The sequence below is a fragment of the Notothenia rossii genome, assembly GCF_949606895.1.
Source record: "Notothenia rossii genome assembly, chromosome: 8".
In the NCBI taxonomy this organism is placed as follows: domain Eukaryota; kingdom Metazoa; phylum Chordata; class Actinopteri; order Perciformes; family Nototheniidae; genus Notothenia; species Notothenia rossii.
The window spans coordinates 61,631,296-61,653,921 of NC_136906.1; the positions used below are offsets into that span (position 1 = coordinate 61,631,296).

A 22,626-nucleotide genomic window follows, 5' to 3' on the forward strand; every position below is an offset into this window, starting at 1 on the left:
ACCAGCGACTGTATTCGCCATGACACAGACAGTCTGTGGTTTGTACTTGTTTAACTTTTGTCCAGTTTCTGAAAAGATATGAGGAGCTGTGATCTCTGTTTGCTAACTGCTAACAGCTAACTGCTGATGTTTTCTGGTTGAACGTCAGTGGCAGGCTGAGATCCTCACCACTGCTGTGTGTGTGTGTGTGTGTGTGTGTGTGTGTGTGTGTGTGTGTGTGTGTGTGTGTGTGTGTGTGTGTGTGTGTGTGTGTGTGTGTGTGTGTGTGTGTGTGTGTGCGTGTGCGTGTGCGTGTGCGTGTGCGTGTGTGTGTGTGTGTTTGCAGTGTGGTGATGAGGCCCATGATCGTAGCTGCTCATGCTAGCTTGTCTCAGCTAAAGGTGGAACGGAGATTTGGTGCGTGGAGTTCAACTCTGAACCTATCTGGGGTCAGAGTTCAATTTCACGCACCAAATCTCCATTTCACTTACATATGTACATACAAAATATGTGCTTTTAAAATGTTATATTAAATATTGTCATTTTAAAAATAAAAATGTATTCAATAATTTTTTTAGACGGAGCTCCATGGTGACTTGTGCTATTTTTAGAACATGCACGCGGGCGACCAATTTCCCCCCTGCGGGCGACTTAGTGCCCGCGGGCACCGCGTTGGCTACCCCTGTCTAGTGTATACGTACAGTAGCACATTGCTGCAGCTGGAAGTAGATGAGGACACCTGAGGCGCTAGACTGTATTAAACATTCTTGAAAATGCTCATTAAGCTGAGATCAAGATTCCCAGGAACAAAAGACTACACAGGAATGTCTGGCTCCTTGCTGGACCTGAAGCCTTTAATGCCTCACATAAAACACAAATGAAACGTTTTGAAAATAAAGACGCCAAGATCGATACCACTCCGGAATGTTGCTGTAAAATATGAAACTAGCGCCATGAGACAGTTAGCTGCCTTAACCCGACTAACATGTAAGGTGCGGGTAGGGGATCTGTTTTACCTTTAGACTGAGCCAGGCTAGGTTTTTTCCCCTTCCTAATCTCTGTGCTAAGCTAAACTAACAACTTCTGGCTATAACACAACAAGTGGTAGTATAGACCATTGACCACCACCATTGTCTGCCCTTTGAAATTATTACGTTATCACTAGCATTCCAATGCTTGTTAAGCAGGGGAAACTACTTGGTTAGATTTAGTATAACACCATGTTTTTTTCACAAGAACCAGTCTCTTATGTGTTTGATTGAATTTAGTTTGCCATCTAAACACGGACCGTTTTTGTATCCGTATCATTCAGTAAACATCTATCTAAACCTATTCATAGGTTTAGCATGCTCATTTTAACCATAGCTATGAGGCTTCCAACCATTGGTATGACCATCCAATGGCTTGACCAGGGGCGTCGCCTGGACCTGGAAACATTCGGGGCTTAGCCCACAGTGGCGGTGGCCGCGGCGCTACAGTGGAATTTTCTGCAACACTCCCCACACGCACATACACAGTACACCCGCGATTCTTACAATGAAGGCTCAATAATCAGCTCAGGGCATTTAGGTGTAAGCAGGGGTAAAGTGCTATTTTTTATAAGTGAGGGGCAGACTTCATCTCCTCTAGGGGGGTCCTCACCTGCTCTAGGGGGGTCCGGGGGCATGCTCCCCCGGGAAGATTTGTTTTTAAATATTGAAGTTAAAAGCATCAATCTGGTGCACTTTGAGAGCAAAATGGAGAGATCTATGGATACATCTCTCAACACCCATATGAAACAGAACTGTAAACAGATTTACTTTTTCTTATATTTTACAAATCACCCCCCTTCTAAACTGTATTCTTGTTTTACTGTCATATAGTATTTCATAACTGTTTTTCATTTATTCTCTCTGGCTGTCCATCTCATAATGTTCACATAGAAATTAGCTGTCAATAGGAATATCATTCAGAATAATTATAATTTCATGCAAAAATCTGTCACAAAAAGAGGTTGCACATTTAAATTCAGGTGTTGTTATGGCAACGTCAGTGGCCAAACAGCCACATTTACTGCTCCAAATACGTTCAAACATGCTGTCGACACGTAAAGCAGTGGCATGCCACCATTTCAGCTGACTTTTTCTCAGAAATACTGTCACATAACATCCATATATTTCAGTGCTAGGTTGATGCTTAGCTAAGCTAACTATGAAACACTTTAACTGACAGGACACCGGATCAACTGTGTACTGTAAGGTAGCTTCTAGCTTCATGTCGAACATTAAGTCAACATTTTCCAGAGAGCTTTCTTTGAAATCTCCAGGTAACGCTAAAAAACATTACATTTAGATTGTATGACTAAGTGTTTATTTAATATCTCTGGCTAGCTATAGCTACTTGCTAACGGTTTAGCTTACCCCCGCGGTTCAAAGTAACGTCAATGTAGCTGTAATTTATAGTTTGCTTACATGTTCGCATAACTTGGAAGTTTACTGACATTTACATACCTTGTTCACCTGGCTCAAGTGGTGGCTCTGGGGTTGTTGTGTGAGCCACCACTTGAGAATTGTCGTCTTTTTTAAGAAATTTTTTTCTTATTTCCATCTTCAAAAACTCTGAGTCCGACTGACAGTTTAAACATTGTCACAGCTCACAGGATAGGTACCTGTCAGCCAATAAGATAGATGTTTATTTCCATTCCACTCTCTGGTTGGTCTGGTGTCTTGCCTCTGAACACGGGTAATTACAATTCTGCCGTCCTCTCATGATGAGGTTCAGGTAAAGCACGGTTAATGTATTATATTATTAAGGGAGAATTGTCCGGGGCTACAGAAAAAACATCCAGGCGACGCCACTGGGCTTGACAACAACTGAAATGTGAAATTATTCCTTTAAGGTGGTCTATTGCATGCACCTTGTGAAACCCTGCTGTGTGTAGAGTTCGCAGCAGATTAAACTGTTTGTTTAGGACCTCAGTCAACTCATCAGGGATCTATTGACCATGTGTTGTCTCTGCTGATGCGTTTGTTATGTCAGAGGATTTGGCCCTTCTTTGCAGAGACATAAAGGACCATCCAAAGTCTAAATCCTCCGTCGTCTCTCAGTTATTTTCCACTCTCTTCTGTATCTGATTAAAAGCCAGTGGGGTCAGACAGTTCTTTCTTTAATTTCAGTTGTTCTGCCACAGGCATTTTGCATCTCTCAGTAATAAGTTAGGATGGAACGAAATAATGTGATGGCAACAGTTGAGAGTGAAGACCATCCAAGGTGAGCACTATTAGAGATTTTATACCAGCCTTTCTGCTGATGTGACAACACCTTTTACGAGTTTTGGAGCTTGTACATGTGGTTTCAAAGCCACAGTCAGACATTAAAACATCCTCCTTCAGTCCAAGAATAAAACACTTAAACTCAATGTAAACCTTAAAGCAAGATCATCTTATCCAACGCACTCAGTATTACTTGTTTAATGGTCAAACTCAAAAGCGTAAAATACCTGACCTCACATTAACCCTTTCGATGTTGACCTCCCCCAACAAAAATTCCCCCTGCTGTGCAGCTTTTTCTGAGTCTCAGCATTAGCGCTCGGGGTTGAGGAAACTCTTAAATGCTTTATGCGATCATGCGGAGCAGCAGTAAAAGAAACCTCGTCCTTGCACTCTCTACGAAGCTTTCAACTGGAATTCAAACATAAATTCAGACCTGTTTTGTGGCACCAGGACGTAACTTTCTTCTCTTTGGCCATCCCAGCTGACCTCTGTGAACTTTCAGAGCCCTTCAAGACTTTATTAGCCGTTTGAAAAGAGGACAACAAAAACCCCAAAGCGAGGCAAAATGTACAGTAGACACAGCAAATAGTTATAAATATGCTTCAGGTTTGCAGTCTGTTTTGTCTGCCTTCGAAGTGATGGTGCTCATCCAATATTCCATAGTATTACATACACACTCATATGGATGCACACACCCGTTCTAATACACAGCTGCAAATACATATATTTGATGATGAAAGGATTAGACAGGACATTGTGTAGAGTTGTTGCAAAGAAAGTGTTCTCTGTAATTAAAGAGCAGGCCGTCTGAAGGCTCATATTGCTGTTTTTTATTCGTATCTCACAGCTCATTCATCTTTTCTTCACAGCCATATTTTCTAGGCCAAGCGAATATTCCACTCCAGTTGTCATGCCAACAGATTAGCGTGCTCTTGCGTGGTCTCAGCAGTCTGCAGGAGAGTGTGAGTGTGAGTGTGAGTGTGTGTGTGTGTGTGTGTGTGTGCGTGCGTGCGTGCGTGCGTGTGTGTGCGCACGTGGCGTCCTGTGAGTGAGCGTTGGGCGTCTGCTCTGCAGGGTCTCCAGGCTCTGCATTCAAATACTGAGGACACACACACACACACACACACACACACACACACACACACACACACACACACACACACACACACACACACACACACACACACACATAGACACACCCTCAATTAGCATGCTTTTGAATAACTTTTGTTATAGATTTCACATCACATAGTGGTGTGCAGCATCAAAAAATAACCAAGAAATGAATACTGTATCATGTACAAAGCAACTACAGAAGTTTGTCTTAGGTCTAGCAGACTGATGGTGGGTACCCAGTCTCTTTTGGGTTTATATAAGGACAGAAATAACTTTTTGATGCTCAGAGATTTCAGTAACAGTTGTTTAATAGCACTTAATTCACCAGGTTTACTAATTTTGTAAAAACGTTTTAAAAAACAGCATTAAAGGATTATGTGAATTAGCGTCAGAGCTTTACTGTCAGGTGTTTAAGTAAACTGGTCAGGAGGAATAATGCCACTGTAGTTTCAAGTCCCTGTAAGTAAATGTGTTCACAGGATTGACATGGACTAAAACCACACACCTTTTGAACCCAACACTAACTACAACTGAGGCTGATGGAAATGTAATAGTATCTGCTTTCAGGCCATAATATGTTTTAAAAAATGAATCTCACTGTAACTGTCATTGGTTGCTAACTGGGCACAGCTTGCTAGATAAGCTTTCACAATAGCCTGCAAAAATTGGGCCAAAAAGAGATGATTCAAAACTCCAAAGATGGAGCTTAAAACCACTGATCTATTTTAATACTAGTGTGCTGCATGATATTAGTTATTAGTGAGTCACACTGCAGTTTACCCATGAGCCCTTGCTTTATAGTGACTGTGGAAGACTGATGACCATCTTCTCAGTCAGGACACAAGTCTGTCTACCTTTACTATAATATTTACACAAGCACACAGGGAGTGAGCATGATTTCTATAAAAGTAGTCCCATAATTCAGCCAAGGCCAGTTATTTTTAGACTTTGCAACATGAGCAATTTGCTTTGTTTTATAACTGTTTGTATGAGAGCCGGCAGACTGTTTAAATGTTGCTGTCAGCTCAGGAACATTTGTCTTTCTTCTAAGTCTTCCGTCTTTTTTTACTCTCCCTGTTTCACTTTTTTCCAGCTCCCACCCTCCACCACCAAAACCTCAAATACGCAAACAAGCAAGCTGCTTATATAACCGGCCTGCAAACCAGCCTGACAGTTTACTTTCTTCTAGACCATTTTTCACAGATTTATGCATAAACATTCTTCCACCTATAAACATTCAGTTATTTATGTATACCATGGGACAGAGGCATGCACACACATGCTCACACACACTAAATGTAACGCTGTCCTTATTGCTTTAATTCCCTCCTACAGGAAAAAATACAATTAGTATTTTTAGTAAATATAAAGAGTAATATGAATTTGCTTAAAGAATTAGTTGGAAACAGATGGTTTCTTTTTGTACTTTTTATGTATAAGTATATACTGTAGGCAGGCTGGACGGCATAGGGCCTCTTCGTATTTTTATACTGAATATGTATTGCTATGGTTTTAATATTTCATCACATAAACAACCTTTCTACAGACATCTGTTTTTTTTTTTAAAGAACTGATTTTCTGCTCTTCCTCAACCATAATGATAGAAAATCTATGTTAAGTCTAGCCTACAACAAATCACGTTTAGTTGCCCCAGAGGATGTAAGCCTAATAAAGCATCATTTTAATACAACCCAGTCTCACGGCATTTCGTGTTATAGTCACAACATTTAATCTATTGATTCGTGTTCACCAACACGACTTTCCCCTTTTTTGTCACACAGAACGATTTTAAAAGTGACTGGACCCGTTCGAGTCCAGTTTTGGATAGTCTGCCGTGGTTTCATTCCATTTCAAAGTGCTGTTTGACGCTCGGCGTAACCTTGGCACACTGCCACTCCAACATCCAATCACAGAGCTTGAAGATTAATCACAGGGTTTGTCAAGCAAAGGGACTGTAGTCCCAAACGATAGCTGTAGGTAGGATCTTCGGCCATAAACTCAGAAAAAAAAAAAAAATTCTCGAAGGGGTAAAACACAAAAGCCTTGTACACAATTTAAACCAATCAATGTTGTGTAATTAACAAGGATAAACTGATGTTTTCAGTTGATGAGCACTGCAGATCACTATGCAAACTTTGAGACCGGAAATACTGGGTGTTTCGCGATGTCGAGGAAAGCTGCATGCTCCAGAGCCACTATTTCAAGGATACTACGTCATCGAGTGCCGCCGAAGGACTGTTCCAATGTCCAGGATACTTGGAATTCTACCGAGGCCAACGTACTTCGTTGCGGGAGATTTCGTGGCTGCACATGTGTAGACTCCGCGGTCTTAAAATCCCCACAATGCTTTGCGCACGGACCAATTTTCCAAATGTTTGGCGGAAAATATATGGCGGGGCCTCTCATATGACGCACACCTGCACACTTGCTAGCCTGTTCCATTCTTCGTTTTCCGAGTCTAGGAGGTATTCTTGCCTCACTTCTGAAGGAATTCACTCGGAGGTACATGTGCTACTAAGCAAGCCTCCTCGACATTGAGAAAAACCCACTGTGTCCACCCCAAGCTGTTGCCTGGCAACGCAATTCTGTTGATAGTTATTTCATATCGCATTAACACCATATCCCAACGTGCATTGCGGCTAAAACATCCAACTACCGAGCTTCAACCAGAGCTGAGGATCTTGGGTAATCAGTTCAGTGGGTGTGTATTTCCTACGTCTGTTTCCGGTGACTTTATTTTGAAATTCAGTTCCTGACGGACGGCAAAAAAGCCCGACATTATAGAATTAAATAAATAAATAAAAACAAGGATAATTGTGTGTTATTGTTGAGTAAATAACAGTGTGTTATTTAGAAAAGAATAAAAAATTAGAAGGAAAAAAGATTAAAAAAAATCTGAGCCCCATTTCTTTTTCCTCATGGACGGCAAAAAAAGTCCGACATTATTTGATTTAAAATAAAAACAATAATCGTGGCTTGATGTTGAGTAAGAAAATGTTTTTATGAACCACACAGCTTCCGGAAAAGACGTGGTGCAGGCACTAAACATACTACCAATATAAATACATTGCTTTTAAAATAAATCGTTCTGTGTGACGCCAAAAAAAGGGGGAAATCGCGTTGGTGAACACGAATCAATAGATTAAATGTTGTGACTATTGCACGAAATGCCTTGAGACTGGGTTGTTTAATAATGGTGGACTTTCTTGTTCTGTATCATATACGCGCACTTTAATTTAATTTTGGTATTTGTACACTATTTTGTATGTAATAAAGAGTTTTAGAGTAGTGGAGAAGGAGAAAGGGGGGAAAGGCTTCAAGCTAACCGTGAGCTAGCAAGCTGGTTAGCCTATTAGCTAAAGTTAGCGACATTTGAGCAAATTATAAAAAACTACTTTGTGAACACATGTAATTTGGTGAATGTGTTTAGCTGTGGTTAGGATTAAAATACATCGTATATCCACTAGATTAATACATAAATTGAATATATGTATTAATCTAGTGGATACAAAATAGATTCATATTTTGGGAAAAATCTTGTCTGCTGTATTTAAACTTTATTCCTTTAATACCGGTTCTTTCAGTGATGCTGCTTGGTTTTAGTCCCCTACAGAGTCCTTGTTTCAGATTTTGAATGCGCAGTGATACATTTGCATATCAAAACCTTTTGATCAATTCTCAAAGTTTCAGGAGAACAAGCTGCCTGAACTTTTTTTGCAGAGCAAACATGGCTGACATCCAACACAGCAGGCTCCCGTTTCACAGAAAGTGCAACAGCAGCAGCAACTGGGACAAACACTTTTTGTCAGTGTTCGTGCATCTTCACTGAAGTACAGGTGACAGCAGATGAGTGTTGTTCGGGAGACTCAGACCCAAAGCGAAAATTAATGTCATTTAACCAAAGTGGCTCCTCATTATGGCAACCGGCCCCTGTGGGTGGATTGCAGTGTCGGTTTAGCACGATTTATCCCATTTTCTATGAAAGCTGAGGTTTAGCTCATGCTCAGTCTCATTGCTTATGTAGCTTTGCCCTGGCATGCTTATAAATGTTTAAGCTGTCAGCTGTTCTTCTCTCTGCTTTATGCAGCTTTGATGTTTCATGCAGATGAGGCTCACACATGCAGAAATACAAACACACGCACACACTTGTATGCCTGTACAAGAAGTTTCATTGTGCACTCTTTTTGGCAGATCTTCAGGCAGAAGATCTTCCATCATTTTCCTCCTGTCTAGGAAAACAGAGGGCATTTTGTTAGGAGTTCGGCAAAAAGCAAAACAATTTGTGGTGACGATTGTTCTGCCAGCAAACTCTCGGGACTTGGCTGTTCTCTCTAAGCAGCTGACTGCGGCACACAAAGACACTTTTTATGATCTGTTCTCCTGTTCTTTTATTGCTACTGAACTGCAAATCCAAAATATCTTTACATCTTCAACATTTACTGTGAGAAAAGATAGTGAATCCGCAACAGTAATGGACAGAAATAAAGATTTTTAAACGATTTGGCTTATAAATGTAACACTGAATTAAATTCCTGTCTTGATGTTTGCCTGAAGGGACTGAAAATGTCCCAAAATGTAACTGGAGTAATGTTAATAAACTAAACTTAAACTCTAGACGATATTAGCCAGGAACGTTGGATCTAAATCCTACAATATTAATCTCGAGGTATCTGCTACAGGGTGTAATAATTGTATTAGGGTTGTTTTGCATATGAAAAGTGACAAAACCCAGAGGACAATGCAATATTTCTTTATAAATGTCATGTCTGACACGTTGGATTGTCACCACAGATCTCACAGAAATCTGTTTTATTCCAGAAGAAGTGCAGGGATGTCTCTCTCTGTTTGAACTGCTAAGTCAAACTAAACGTAACAGTCCTTTTTGATGACTGAGCAGAGTCAATCAAAGTATACGTATTTTCCATTTTACAATGCATCCCGGCTTTTATTAAGATGTAATTATTTTCTTGATACCCTGTAATTTCATGGCAAGTGGCCTACAGCTCTCGGTTGTTTTGACAACGTCATCTGGAGGTTTGCTAACCTCTTGTTTTGGCTTCAGCAGCAACACTGGATGAGCTAATCCATCAAATCAGTTTGGGACATTTTGATCACCCGATGACGACCACTGTGGCCCACTGGCAGGTTTCCAATCGGGGACAGTATTGTCATGCAGTTTGTTTGCATATTTCTCTATTTGGAACAGTCAGACAGAGATTTTTCCGTAATAGGTTTAATAGAATTCTATCCTATAGTTTATGTGTGGGCGCCGTAGGGGGTTATTATTCATTCTCTTCTTATGTCTTCATGTTTGGTCCTTGAATCATTGTTTAACTTCATAAAACAGTGCTGCTATGAATAATGAGGCCATGATGTGTTCCCTGAGACTGCATGCATCAGAATAAGAAACGGGTTTATTGCCAGGTAGGTTCACACATACGAGGAATTTAACTTGATGTCATGGTGCATACATAAAACATAAAACAAAGAATCTCCATATAAAACAAGAAATCTAATATAAAACAAAACATCTTTAAGGATACTGTAATAAAATATAGTTAAATAGCAATAAAATAAAGCAGTAATTTACAGCGAAATGGAATGCAATGAGTTATAGAATATAAAATATGAATATGAAATAAGAATATGTGCAGTAAGCAGTATTTGAACATTGTGTGCATTAATGTAATGCATATAGAGTCTACGTTGTGTCAGTGGGGGTGGGCCTTGTTTAAGAGGCCGGTAGCGGAGGGGAAGAAACTGTTCAAGTTAAGGTTAGACTGAAGTCTACCTTCGCACTCAATTTAAATGCTGTAGAAACAAATCAAATTTGAAGAAACAAGAAAAGAACATTCAGAAACAGGCTGCAAATGCATCAGTTCCCATAGTGCTTACATCCATTGGTAAATTTTTACAAACAAAATATATTCTAGCCTATTATAGAGTTTTCATTACTTCCTATACTACCCCAAATTGCAGTGTAGATGATGAATCTGCACCGTGAGTGTGTACACAAGTTAGCATTAGCGACGTGTGTGTCTGCACTTCTATTTCCAGCACATCCTTCTTTGTTGTTAGCGCACCGCTGCCTTGAACGCAGAGGCCCCAGAAAGTGGAGCAGCACAATAGCTTTGATGTTGTGATGTCTGCAGGGTGGTGTAAGAGCTGCTGTGTGGACGGAGAGTCGCATACAAGCGGCCCTCTGACAGCACAGATTAGTGTTACAGACAAGAACAGGAAAGATGCGTGCAAACAGTCACAGCTACACACACACTCTGACAGGAGTCACACAGACAGTAGCACACATAAGAGAATGGAGTGACAGTAATACCGTTTTCTGCATTCTTTTACAACTAAAGGCTTTGAACTGACTCAGAGCTTGGTTTCTTGCTAACTTCATTCAATTTGTGAATGAAAACTGTCCAGAAACTGAATTTGAAATTGTGCCTACTTCTTTGGCAATTCATCAGCAGAAGAGACTTTAAAAGTGCTAATTAAGTTTCATACTTGAGGGTATTTCTTGTGTAGATTTCCAACCATATTTCACAACCCTTTGCTATGCCCCAGGTTCAAATAGCATGGTTTACTATAGTAACCCGGGTGCAAATAGCATGGTTCACTATAGTCAGCTGGGTGCAAATAGCATCTGCCTTAATAATGCCTGTTTCCCGTTTTCGATAAATCCATCGGTAACTTCCTTGTGACGCCTTAAGGAAGTTTCTTTAAAAAAAAGGTACACTAACATCTAATTGGACTGAAGAATGAGCTAATTGGATTTTAGTGCCATAAGTCAAGAAGTCTTATTCTATTTATGACAAGTTTACACAGACAAAAAGAGATGTCATTTTCTACAGACATGAATGTTATCTGCAACTTCTCTGGTTGTTTGGGGCATACCTCTGTGAGGCGGTAATTCTAGATCAGCGTGTTTCCTCTGAGTCAAAAGCGTATCCCTCTCCTCTGACAGCCCATTGTTGTGCTGTTCATCTTGTATCAGAGAAGCGACGCTGTAGCAGAGTACGTTTATTTTAGGCAGACAGGAAGTGTGGCACCAGAAATAGAGAGGGGAACGTAACGCTTTGACGTTATGAAGCTGTGACAGCTCCAGGTGCGTCTGCGAGCAGACTCCTCATCAGTGATGAAGGAATTGCTAATCACTTGTGAAATGCTTTCATTTGACCTGTGTACTGCAGACTTTAGGGAGATGTGGAAAAAAGGTGTTAAAGAGAAAAAACAGGGATGGTGGGAGTTTGGGCAAAACAGGCATCCCATTAACCCTGAAATGACCTGAGACTCAAAGGAGAACAGCTTAATGGGGCTGCTGTGTGTTTACTGTGTGTGTGTGTGTGTGTGTGTGTGTGTGTGTGTGTGTGTGTGTGTGTGTGTGTGTGTGTGTGTGTGTGTGTGTGTGTGTGTGTGTGTGTGTGTGTGTGTGTGTGTGTGTGTGTGTGTGTGTGTGTGTGTGTGTGTGTGTGTGTGTGTGTGTGTGTGTGTGTGTGTGTGTGTGTGTGTGTGTGTGTGTGTGTGTGTTTGTGTTTTTAAAGAGGCAGATGAAAAAGAAAAATGGGATGCATTTGAGCCATTATTCATTTCATCCCGCAAACATACAGCAGTATGAATGCATAATTCATGTGTTTATCATTACAGACCCTCATTAATTTGACCCTAGACGGACACATTGACCTATTAACTTAAAGGGTTTGATCCTGAGAAGGCAATGCAAAACATAACATGATGTTTTAATTTTAATATTTAGTGTTAGTGTAATTTAAGCTACAAATCAGAGTGCTCAGAGAACTCTGGGATGCTTGTTTAAAGGGTTGGACTTTATGCATGTGCTGCAGCCATCATTATCATGCATTTCTCTCAGTGTTTGTGTTGCAGTCATCTCTGTTTGCATTTTCAAGGCTATGTCATGACGTTAATTCAGAAGTGATTCAGAAAGAAAATTAGATATTGAAGCTGTATTTCATTGTAACACTTTCCTTGTAAAGAAAAAAGATAAGAGCAAAATTTGTCTTCATTCAAAATAGATTTTTTCATAAGCACTCTACAAGAACCTTTTATTTTTACTTCCCGTTCTGTGATTTGACAATTTCTTTTGGAGACGATTCCTGAGCAGCTCTCTGAGATTTCTCTGTCTGTCCCTGTCAGCTCGAATTTGTTGTAGCGCCAACACGAACAGGCCATGGTGGAGGGTGGCATTTAGAGTGTGTGTCTGTGTGTGTTAGTAGATATGTCTGTGTGTGTGTGTCGCTGTCAAGGTACATTCAGAAGCATCTGATTTATTTATGCCCTGCGCAGCAATTGTTAATTTTTCAACAGTTGTGACGTGGAGCGATCAACACTATGTTTCTGCATTTGTGTGGGTTTCTATGTGTATGTGAATGCGTCCCATAACTGTCAGTCAAAAGACTTGTTTTCTTGTTGCCTCAGCTCCTTCATGGCTCCTCTCCCTCTCAGTCTTTTTCTCTTCCGTCCTCACCACTCCATCTCCTTCTCCCTGTCTCCTCCATTTTTACAGCTCAGATCTCTTTTAGCACAAGAACCTCATTTATTCATGCTCCTGGGCCTCCGATGCCTTTTTCAGCAAGTTGCCAAGAACTCCTTTTTAAAAATTAATAGAGACGACAAGTTAAAGAAAAAAAAAATAAACACATCGTTGCCCTGCTTGTGCTCGGGAGGATTTCAAGTGTGTGCACTATAAGCCGGTAGAGAGTTATTTATAACTCTATCTTAAAAAGCATGAAGCAGGGTATTATGGAGCTCTTTCTCCTTTTATTATGTGTTTTGAATAGACTCTGTTACTGTAAGTTTCATCTGCTTTCTACTGCTATGGTTTTAGTATGCCTTGAAGTGATAGAGAAGGACAGAGAATATTATTTTCTTTATCCTAATGTTGGTCTGGTACTTTCTTTTCATGAGTACATATCTTTTTATTCAATTCTATGTTCATTTAGGCACAACGCTTGCAAAGAGCGTAACTTATTCTAAAGCTATAAGTGAGGGATGCTACCGAGGAAGTCTAAAGTAATAATGTTGTCATTAATTCCACATTGGGATGACACAAATTAAAAACATCAGATTATAAAAATCTAACTCCTTCTTAAGAAAATAGTTTAACGTTGGCTTACTCTCTTTCTAAAATGAAGAGGAGGAGAGCAGAACCACTCTGAAATGTGTGTCTGTTGAATCAGCTAGAGAAAGACAGGACTTGCATAATTGATTGATGTATAATTCTGGGCAAGTTACTGCTTCTGGCTGGCCAGGACAAAGTTTTGGGCAAACCTTTTTAATCTTTCGACAGAACTATACTGGCTGTTTTCTGCTTTCAGAATTTGTATTCAACGGATAGATTGTAAGCTAGGTAAAAGCTTGGAGTCAGTACATAACAGCCCAGTGTTGCCTTTAGTGCTCACTAATTAAAATGTTGCCCATGTTTGTCTAATCTGTCTGAGAAAAATGTAACAATATTCATGTTATGCTAGCAGCTAAGTGACGTTTAAGGTGTCAATTATCAGCAAATGAACATGCTCAAAATGAAAACGCTAACATATTGATGTTTAACAGTTAGAATGTTAATCATGTTTAACCAATTAATTTAGCGCTATAACACTTCCTAATTAGCAATGTTGTTTTGGTTTTATGTGCTGGAACCATATTTTTACAAAAAAGACAGTTTATATAATTACTGGTATGCATATCTTTTTACTTAGGACAGAGGCAGTACAGTAGTTATGTTAAGCTAACTTTGGCCAGACCCCAGTTCTGTACTTAACGTAGATTCATTAGGGTATCAATCTGTCTGCAAAAAGGTAAATGAACATATTTCCCCCAAATGTCAAAGTATTCCTTCCAACTTCAAACATCCTCCTCATAACCATGTATGATGCACTACTGTCTTCCACTGCACTTTATGCTGCATTCATACACTTCTCTACAATACTTTTTCCTCTTTCTCCATTTTCTCTCCTCTTCTCTGACGCAGCTCTTTCACTCTGCCTCAGGGGTTGATCCACTAATTTTAGCTTGGCAAAGAGGCAAAGACACAGATGGGACTCTTCTTGTTAATTTCATTTGCAAGTCAGATTTTTTTTTTTCTGTTCCTCTGCTGTGTTTCTCCTTCTCATGCTTCTGCCTTGATCTCCCCTTTCCTCTCCACGCTGTAGACATTCAGCATATGCCTTTTATCTGGCATGCATTGTAAAAAAAACACATGGAGAAGGTCATGAAACCTGCTCCCTTACTACAGTACACTAGTGTGTGCTTGCGTGTTCATGTGTGCATGTGTGTGTTAAAAGGAAGTGGAGGGAGGAAGATAGTGTGAGCCTCAGTGGACTAAATAAATAAATATAAACACGGTCAGATGGAGAGCAACCAGACCCAACAGTCGAGGCCGCACGCACGCACGCACGCACGCACCAACACACACACACACACGCACACGCACACACACACACACACACACACACACACACACACACACACACACACACACACACACACACACACACACCTCTATTTTCTCTCATTAAGAACATCAACAGATGCTGGACAAGCGCTTGATTACATTTGGATTAGACTGTTAGTGTAACACGGGATTAGCAGACTGAGTTGTTGCCTTGTTCACTGTAATGATCTCACTTACACCCTCATCAACAAATACACAGCAGACAGTCACTACTGTTAATGGTTGATTTCACCCTAAGGACATGTTTAAAAAAACAGCCACTTTCCTTGGGCTGTTTTGTTGACATGTGTACTTTTTACATCATGTACAAAACAGAAACTAGGGAGTTTCTACATGCTGGATTAAAGCTAGAATTGGACTGAAAAGGCAGCATTTGATAAAGACTTGGTCTGAAGCAGTGGTTCCCTATCTTTGTGATTGGTGACCACAGCACTTGCTTTAAACCCCCCAGCACTTGATCTTTGTTTGTTACTCCCTTGTCATACATGTGTTAGAAGGAGTGAAAACTTTACCAAACACTGATTTAAAATGACAGTGGTACAGCCACAAGTGATGTCACTGATACATTCTCCACCTACATGTACAATACAAAGGTACTAAATACACACTTTTTGTGGGGGCAGGTTAATTAAATAACAGTCAGTAACTAGCTGCAGGTGCTTAATGGACTTTGGTTAACAGTTGAACTGATGAGTTCTTCTTGTAATTAACTTTCACCCTCATTTCTCTCCTTATGTTTCTTTGCAGTGAGCAGAGTATCTGCCAGGCGCGGGCCTCCGTCATGGTCTATGATGACACCAGTAAGAAGTGGGTGCCCATCAAGCCTGGACAGCAGGGATTCAGCCGCATCAACATCTACCACAACACTGCCAACAACACCTTCAGAGTGGTGGGCGTCAAACTGCAGGACCAACAGGTAACGCCAGAGAGAGATTTCATCGAGCTGTGGGAGGATTGCAACATACACAACTTTTGGGCTATTTTGGAGATTCATAAAAAGTAGTTTGTCTCTGAAAGCTGAGCCTTATACCTTACTGCTAAGATGGTCTCATGCCAATGGCACCATCTCAAAAGGTTACCTGTTATTAGTACCTTATGTTAGTAAATCACTTTTGAAATACTATTCATAGTCAGCATTTTTATGCAAAAGCCATATCATTTATTTCCAGTCACTATGTATTTACGCAAAATATCCATTAATATGATACATATTTTAAATAAAAAAGATTTGTTGGAGGGATTTAATGTTGATAGAATTGCAAAATATCACTAAAACAACCAGACCATTCCTCATCAAATAATAATAAATACTTATTTACTTATATTATACTTAGTTAATTGTATATTTTGTTTCAAAACAGTGTCCACACACCCAGCATGCATGATAAATAAATGCCAACCTTTTTAATGATGTAACTGTGTCAAAAAAATGAAAATCCACCATTTTTTTCTCAACTGGGTTGAATTATAGTTCATGATGTAAGCCACCTGAAATGTGTGACATTTTACAAATCCAAAAACTATTACAAGCTGTTCTGGATGTGTTGTTCTGTCTTAACAATCTTTACACACAAATCATTTAATCCTTTGAGATACCGAGAAATCAATTCTCTGCCATTTAAAGGTTTCTCTCTGCCAGTAACACATCCGAGTTATACAAATAGTTTGTAGTGTGTCGTGTTTTATTGTATCTCACCAGCCTGCCATCTGTATATGTTTATCACCACTCAGATAAGAAGAAGGATGCATGTTTAAGATAAATGCAAACCTCTTCTCTTCCTCCTCCCTCACAGGTGGTTATAAACTACTCCATAGTGAAGGGCCTCAAGTACAACCAGGCCACCCCCACCTTCCACCAGTGGCGGGACGCCCGGCAGGTCTATGGCCTCAACTTCGCCAGCAAGGAGGAGGCCACCACCTTCTCCAACGCCATGCTCTTTGCCCTCAACGTCCTCAGCGCTCAGGATGGAGGTGAGTGTCCCCTCAGTGCAGCACATCTTTTTTGCACACATGGAATAATGCTCAAGAAGCCTAGTATGGATTATTTTAGGAAGAGCTCCCAGACTTATTACCCAAATGACCCTCAGCTTCCCGTCTCGAGCATCAGATTGTATTTTTAGTACTCACATATGGCCAATGTAAACAGCAGATCGAACTGAACTGAAAACAGCTGTGGAAGAGTTTATGTCAGCAGATGAAGTGTTTGTCATCATTTCGTGGAAGTTCATTTTCGAGGCAGGTAAACTTAACTCTGGAGTATACCTTTGTTTGTTGTTGTTGTATATTACAACTCTAAAAGGGCAACCCCCCAATAATAATTGTTCTAATCATACTAGAGTAATAACATAAAGTAACTAGGCTTGTACTACTTCATCAATCAAATACAGATACACTACAGTTAGTGTGTGTGGCATGCTAATGTTTAGAGGGGCTATGTAATGCAAACATTAGCCCAGCTTGGACAATATTACCTATTGATTTTCTAAGGTTTTTGTTAACCTGTCTTTCTGATATCACAACACAATGCTTCGATAAGAAATGCCAAAAACAAATATTAATGCAGGATAATACATTTAAAAATAAATCCCAAAAAAACTACAAATGTGAACTACATTTCCCTTTCCTCAAAAATATTAGATGTTTTCTGTGTGACTCAGACTGTGAAATATTTGCCCTAAGGAGTAACTTAGCATCAGAGCAGTGGCCATAATGTAGTAGTAGTAGTAGTGGCAGTAGCAGTCGTTTTGAGAGCTAGTCCCCTCTACTGGGCACTTTTTAAAATAAGTCACAGGAGCCTCACCAAATAATTGTTAATGCAGGAATATCATATATCTAGTATTTACTGTACTATCTACCTATTTCACAGAAAACATTTTGACATCTAATTGTAAAAAAAAAAAGAGAAAAAAAAAGATTATCAATGGCATTGTGTGTGCTGGCTCCCTGATATCACTTCCTGAGACACACCAGTAACGAGGGTTGTTAATGTTATTAATTCCACCTGTTTTTCCTGCTACAAGTCAAAAATTGAGTGTATTTAAAGAGAGCGGTGGAAACACATGTTATAGAGCCTATTTTATTATTTGTAGCTGTGTGTGTGTGCAAGAGTGTTTGAAGGGAAAAAGCAAGACAGATTTAAATTGGGCAATGATAGAATGAGAGACTGAGAGACAGAGTGAGTGTCACAGTGTGCCAGTCATTACTGGAGTGAGCAGCAGTGTGTCTCCCCCTGCAGTCCCCTCCAGCCTCTTAATTAGAATGAGTCATTCTAGATGGAGAAGGCCTCCCCTGAGTCCCGTGCTAGAGAGCACATCTTTTCATCTGCCTAATAACACGGGACGAGGAACAAAGAGGCTCGAGTGACGGCGGCCAAACACGACGAGCACACAAATACACGAGAGGAGGATACACACACTCGACAGAGAGAGAATGATAGCCTTACTATGCAGCAGTGACTCCAGCTGCATAAATAGATACAATCTGTGTGTACAGGCGGAGCAGCACACACACACACACGCACACACGCACGCACGCACGCACGCATGCACGCACGCACGCATGCACGCACGCACGCACGCACACACACACACACACACACACACACACACTGCAGAAAACACATGGCAGAAGATCTGTTTCCATTGCATAAGACGTTTTCACTGAGCTCTTGTAGCGCATAGATTAGGGATAATGTTGGTTCCCCCTCCATTTTAAGAGGCGTGTCTGCCCCCTCTAGTGGTAAAAAGGTCAAAACCTGACCCCTAGAATAAACACGGATGATTGTGGCAGAAATAATCTGTGGTAAACAGACAAAATGTCCTTGTTTGATATCATTTCCTTACCCACTTTCATACTGGGTTGGTCAGAAGAGACTTCCTGTCACTTGATATTCATCAGGGACCCATGACAAATGCTGCTCCAGTGCTGAAAGAAAAGACTTGATTAACGTTTGAATATCAAGAGTTAAAGGGGAAAAAAAGATCCAGTTTGATGACTGTTTAAGTCATCAGTCGAGTAAATACACACAAAGGTGTTAGTAACAGCTTCAAGTTAACAATTAAGAGGTGTCTTGCTGTTGATGAGGTTGAATAGCCAAATAAATATGTGTTTTAGCCATTTCTATGAGAATATACTTTTATTTCTTGATAGAGTAAATTATCCATTGACTAAGTGAGAAAAACGGATTCCCAAGTAGCTCCTCCACATCATGGGGAGATGTAGATGTTCACTCTGAAGGGTTTTTCATCCATTTCATCTGTGTTTCACGTTATTCAAAAAGCGTAAACCTGGCTATCAGGTGAAATATCACATGTAAAACTCATAATTTATTTTAGTGTCACATTTGAATCGGATAGCTAGTTGGACAATCTACATGTAAGAGGCTCATTCTCTCAGCGGGGATGCATGTGGATCAGCTCGCTGTGACATTATTTCCGTGTGAGTGGCATTAGGCCGCAGCGGCCTACAGACAAACCCGACCTTTGGAAACATTAGCCAGAGATGCTCGCTGCACTGCTGCCGCCCGGAGGTGTGGGTTACCAGAAGATGACATATGATACTGAGGCTGGGTGGGGGAGGGGAGGAGATGGGGAGAGGCAAGCAGGTGAGGAGAGAGAGGTAGAGAGGGAGGTGATGGAGGGGGAGAAAGGGCAGCTGAAGTTGAGCGATGGTGAGCGGGGAGTGGGTCTGTCAGTGCCTCTGTGTCTGCTACAGCCGCTTCCTCTTCTTCAGCATGTCATGTAGGTACTAACGCTCTGTGTGTGTTGGACTTCTGCATGGCAATTATCATTTCAAGTTTGTGTGTGTGTGTTAGGTCGTGGTGTCTATTGCTACAGCTGTGTGCCCAGTATTATAATTTCATAGTGAAGGCCAAAGTCACAGTACCTTATTAAAAACGTTTAGGATACCTTTTTTAATTATTTCTAAAGTTAAGGAACAGAGTGAAGGAACATTACTTCTCTAATGGTTTCCTTTTAAACGGCTGAGAGTTCAGATATTACTCAAAAACAAAAAAACAGTTTCCTACATAATTAAGTTCTCTCTTAAATGATCATCTTCCACTGTGTCACTCTTGAGTTTCTGATATCTATTAAATGACAACAACATTTAACCTAAAAAAAAACGTTGATTTCACATTATTTGAGTATAAACTAGAGTAATGCCTGTGTGGAATTGATAGTTTGTGTTGGCTGTGTACTATTTGTATTTATATTAGTCCTGATAGGCAATAAGTCAGTTAATTGATACACAGGAATTTTGAAAATCAGTTAATACTTAAGAGATTTGTCAAGCATAACAGTCATTTCAATTGCAACAGATAAAAGAGTTTAGTACAACCCTCAAGTCTGTCATGAATATGAAGCTGCAGCAAGGAGACAGTTAGCATGGCTTAGCTTAGCACAAAGTCCAGAAGCAGCTAACCTGGCTCTGACAGCACCTCACAAATAACCAAACTGCAGACAAAATGCAATATGTGGATTTTGGAGTTATGTGGCAGTCTATTGCAGTGACATGCTGCCTTGTCACTGTTGTCAGACCATACCCCAACACGACATATTATTGTCCTATTGTCCTATGTGTATAGATCACACAAAAAAGTGAACTTCCATAAATGATAACATCTATTTTAACATTCAGGAAATGTAATGCTAGAAATAAAAAAAACAATTCACTAATTATTCTATAGAATGAACAGATCATATTTAGTCATATTTGCAGCCCTACATGTGTTTGAGAGAGTTTTTTCGGCATGCATGTGTGTGTGATGAGGTATCTGATAGTAGGCTTGAGTCAGGTATTTTGTTATCCGTGTTATTTTGGAGTTTCTGATACCTGACCGATGTCGACCATCAGCGCTTTTGACTGGCCAGAGAGTCACTTCCATTAGAAATGTGGAGAGTGTCGTCAGTTAGTATTGACTTTATAGAGCCTGACTGTATACAGCTGTACAACTGTCATGAAAAGGACCACTCATTAGAGAGAAGAGGTCAGGGTTTTTTGGAAGCACCTAAATGGAGGACACTAGTGTTTGTCTTGTGCAACGTCATGTTTCCATTAGTGTTTTATAGCAAAGGAATCATAATTCAACAATAAAAAGGTCTTTACACTGCAAAGTTGCCCTTCTGCTCCAATAGATTAAAAAAGAAAAATGTGAGCTTACATCCTGAACCTCTCTTCTGAAATGGTTCTCAGGAGGAACAATAAAGATGTATTATTGTCCCGGATGAGTTCAGCGATGAGAAAAGTTTCATTGAAAAGGAATGACTCTGATGTGATTGTAATCCCTGTGTTGACGTCCTTTTGTCCTCATCTTATCATGTCTTCAATTAATTACATTCCCTATCTGGCTGTCCATCTGCAGATCACGCTTACGGTGTTAAAAAGATTACATCCCAGTGCCTTGTAGCTCAAATTAGATCATAAGCAGGGGGGATACTAGAGGGAGTCACCATTCTTTGATATAGCAACTCTATTGTCATTCCTTACATCAGTAAACTGACTTCAAGTCTTGTAACACAAAGAGCTTTTTACAGTATTATAAAAGAATCTAAAGGGTAGAAACATGTTTAGAATTGGATCCCACTAGTATGTGAACTTTGACCACAAAAGCAGATGTTTCAGAAGCTGCAGCGTGTTTTGAAATATCTCGGCAACCGCAGAAGACAGAATTTCGCCTGTTTTCAGTTTAGGGCCGCCTGCTTGGAGAAAGCTGCTCAAATAAACTCCAGACCTTACTCTGTTTTTACTTTTCAAACACTTAACCCACCAGAAAGTTGTATTTCATCACAGAATATTATTCATGGGTCTCTGGCTAACTCCTTGTGTGTGTTTGTGCACACACACGAATAAAGGGAAGCATCATGTTTCCACTATGTGTTGGTCAAATATCCATAATAGAGCATTGTGGGTAACAGGAGTAAACACATGAGCAGCTCTCACTAATGAGCACACACACTTTATATTACTATGCAAGTGGATGAAATAATTAATGTCCATTTACCTAGAGTGAGGGATTAATCTCCTTTTCACTGCACATTAAGCATTACCTAAGAAAAAGGACACAATGATTAACTGCTGTTTAATTGCCTGCCATTTGGTAGTTAATTGTCTTGACTGACCCTAATTCAATTAGCATAACAATGCTTGTAATGGATTATTAAGGTCAATTTCACTTAATCTTTGTGTTTTGTCCTTCTCTCTCCCTGCTTTCATCTGTCTCTTTAGGTCCAGCTGTCCAGCGCCAAGTCCAGAATGGACCCACTTCAGATGAGATGGAAGCTCAGAGAGCAAGGTAACATTTCCTCACTGAGCCTAACAGGGAAATTGTTCAACAATATTAAGAGCCCCTGAAAATGGTTCACCTGATGAATAGGTCCAATATTCACTCTCCTTTCAGCTCTGTTTTGGTTTCCACCAACTCCTGAAGGAAATATCTGTCATATTAATGAGCTAGTTGCTAAATTTACTGGTGCGCTGTTTGGTGATGGACAGTTAAGGTACCTTGGGTTTTATAAGCTTTTCTGGAACTGGAATAACCCGTATTTTAGATGAAAATGATGGTATGAAACCCGTAAGATTGACCAAAACTGAAAAATTGCAAGCTGTAAATCTGAAACAAATGCTGAAAGAAGCTAAGACGTATAGCTAACAGGAACTGCAGCCTGGTTACATTTATTTGTGGATATTTGACTTCTTGCGATGGCTTTGACATTCACACAGTCTTTGGATACATCGTTAAAGTAAAAGTACAATTATAGCGTATTTAAATATTAGCTAAATAAGCAACGATGATCTTCAATGTCAACATTT

The 22,626-nt window shown here is 40.1% G+C and overlaps 1 protein-coding gene across 2 annotated transcripts in view; it reads left to right on the plus strand.

The window, feature by feature from the left end:
- evlb (Enah/Vasp-like b) overlaps positions 1 to 22,626 on the plus strand; it is a 48,744-nt gene that overhangs the window by 18,812 nt on the left and 7,306 nt on the right. For both annotated transcript variants that reach the window (XM_079643725.1, XM_079643724.1), the window contains exons 2-4: positions 15,565 to 15,733; positions 16,611 to 16,788; positions 22,042 to 22,108. In XM_079643725.1, the coding sequence (XP_079499851.1) occupies positions 15,565 to 15,733; positions 16,611 to 16,788; positions 22,042 to 22,108 (414 nt within the window). The remainder of the gene's footprint in view (positions 1 to 15,564; positions 15,734 to 16,610; positions 16,789 to 22,041; positions 22,109 to 22,626) is intronic.